This window comes from Eubalaena glacialis, chromosome 4 (genome assembly GCF_028564815.1).
Source record: "Eubalaena glacialis isolate mEubGla1 chromosome 4, mEubGla1.1.hap2.+ XY, whole genome shotgun sequence".
NCBI classification, from domain to species: Eukaryota; Metazoa; Chordata; class Mammalia; order Artiodactyla; family Balaenidae; genus Eubalaena; species Eubalaena glacialis.
The window spans coordinates 170,308,387-170,310,592 of NC_083719.1; the positions used below are offsets into that span (position 1 = coordinate 170,308,387).

A 2,206-nucleotide genomic window follows, 5' to 3' on the forward strand; every position below is an offset into this window, starting at 1 on the left:
GGACCCCTATAATGCAAATAATGGTGTATTTAATGTTGTCTCAGAAGTCTCTGAGACTGCCCTCATTTCTTTTTATTCTTTATTTTTTTCCCATTATTGAGCCTTTTTATTGTTGTGTGTTTTTTTGTTTTTTTGTTTTTAATTGAGGGTCCCGTACTGGTCCTGCTTCCATGAGTGGCTGTGACCAGGGGCAAGGGGGAGGGGAACCAGGCGGCACAGGGAGGGGTCATCTCCACAACATTCCATTTATACACAGAACTAAACAGACAAACACAGAGTCACTATTGCGGTTAGAAGTTGACAGCATGGGAAAAGGGAGGAACAAGGGGGGAACTGGGGTGTCATTAAAAAAAATACAGGTCCCCCCCAAACAGGGGTTCCTGGGGGGAACTTGGTCTGTTTCAACCCAAGAGGAATCAGAAGATCAAAAGCGGTTTGGGAAGGCCAGAACCGTCAGGGATGGAGGGAGGAGGAGGAGGAGGAAGGTCCAGGGGGTGGGGGGGCTGTTCGGCAACTGGGGTGAAGGGACTGCCCTCCCCCTGCTGGGATCCCCCCAGCCCCTCTGGTCTGGCAGGAAGGGGGCAGCCTGCAACCCCCATGGGCAGGTCTGGGGCTGCCAGATGCTCCAGGCAGGGGGCTGGAGGGGGCTCATAAAGCCTTGCCCTCCAGAGAGATGACGGCACTGCCCCCCAGCTTCTCTGCCAGGGTGCAGCAGTCCTTGACCTCCTCGTAGCAGTTTGCTTGCAATTCATGCTTGATCCCCGTCAGCTTCTTCTTGATGGCGTCCTTGGAGCTGGCATAGATCATTTTGCTCTTAAGGGGTGCACACTCAGGGGCCCAGAAGATGAACACCAGGTCCTCCTTCTTGCTCTCCTTGGTCTCATAGGTTGCGTCGTAGAGGGCGTAGCGGCAGTCCTTGTCTGGCAGCATCTTGACAAAGGTGGTGTAGGGGTCGTCTACAGTCTGACCCACATCACCTACCAGGATCTCCTTGCCCTCCTCCAGGATGATGTTCTTCTTGTCCTCGCTCAGGCAGAAGAGCACCGCCTTCTTGCGCTTCTTCACCTCCTCTGGTGTTGACGACTTACGCACCTTCATGTCGTTGAACACTTTGATGACCCCATCAGAGACAGCCACGCCAGAGGCCATGTTTCCAGAAGAGAAAAGGAGATAGCAAGGAGAGCCAGAAAAGACAAGAGCCGCTGCAGCTGCTGCCGGGATCCGACTGAACCTCTTTTTATTCTTTTTTCTTTATTCTATTCTGCAGCAGTGATTTCCACCTCTCTGTCTTCCACCTCACCTATTCCTTCTTCTGCCTTAGATTTCTGCTACTGATTCCTTCTAGTGTATTTTTCATTTCAGTTATTGTATTGTTCATCTCTGTTTGTTTGTTCTTTAAATCTTCCATCTCTTTTTTAAATATTTCTTGTATCTTCTCAGTCTGTGCCTCCATTCTTTTTCTGAGATTTTGGATCATCTCTACTATTATTACTCTGAATTATTTTTCAGGTAGATTGCCTATCTCCTCTTCATTTAGTTGTTCTTGTAGGTTTTTATCTTGCTCCTTCATCTGCAACATATTTCTCTGTCATCTCATTTTGTCAATTTATTGTGTTTGTGGTGTCCTTTCCGCAGGTTGAAGGATCGTATTTCCTCTTCCTGCTGGTGTCTGCCTCCTGGTGGGTGATGTTGGTCCAGGGGCTTGTGCAGGCTTTCTGGTGGGAGGGACTGGGGCCTGCTCTGGTGGGTGGAGCTGGGTCTCGTCCCTCAGTTGAGCAGGGTCATGTCAGGGGGTGTGTTTTGGGGTGGCTGTGAGTTTAGTATGACTTTAGGCTGTCTGTCTGCTGATGGATGCAGCTGTGTTCCTGTCTTGCTGGTTGTTTGGCCTGAGGTATTCCGGCACTAGAGCCTGCAGGCTGCTGGGTGGGACCAGGTCTTGATGCAAACTGGGGACCTCCAGGAGAGCTCATGCCAATTAACATTCCCTGGGACCTCCACTACCAGTGTCCTTGCCCTCATGGTGAGCTACAGCCAACCCCTGCTTCCCCAGGAGACTCTCCAAGACCCCTAGGTAGGTCTAGTTCAGATTCTTATGGAGGTACTGCTTTTTGTTGGGTCACATTGCAAGTGAGAAGTTGTGTGCACCCTCCAAAATTTGAGTCTCTGTTTTCCCCAGCCCTGTGGAGCTCCTACACTCAAGCCCCAC

The 2,206-nt window shown here is 50.5% G+C and overlaps 1 protein-coding gene across 1 annotated transcript; it reads right to left on the reverse strand.

Moving 5' to 3' along the window:
* Positions 1–266: 266 nt before the first annotated feature.
* LOC133090231 (cofilin-1-like) lies at positions 267–1,226 on the reverse strand. The gene has a single exon (XM_061188573.1). The coding sequence runs from the start codon at positions 1,147–1,149 to the stop codon at positions 649–651; it is 501 nt and encodes a 166-aa protein (XP_061044556.1). The 5' UTR covers positions 1,150–1,226; the 3' UTR covers positions 267–648.
* Between the last annotated feature and the right edge of the window lie 980 nt (positions 1,227–2,206).

Excerpts from the sequence above, each read along its gene's own strand:
- LOC133090231 (XM_061188573.1), bottom strand. The coding sequence starts at position 1,149 with ATGGCCTCTGGCGTGGCTGTCTCTGATGGGGTCATCAAAGTGTTCAAC.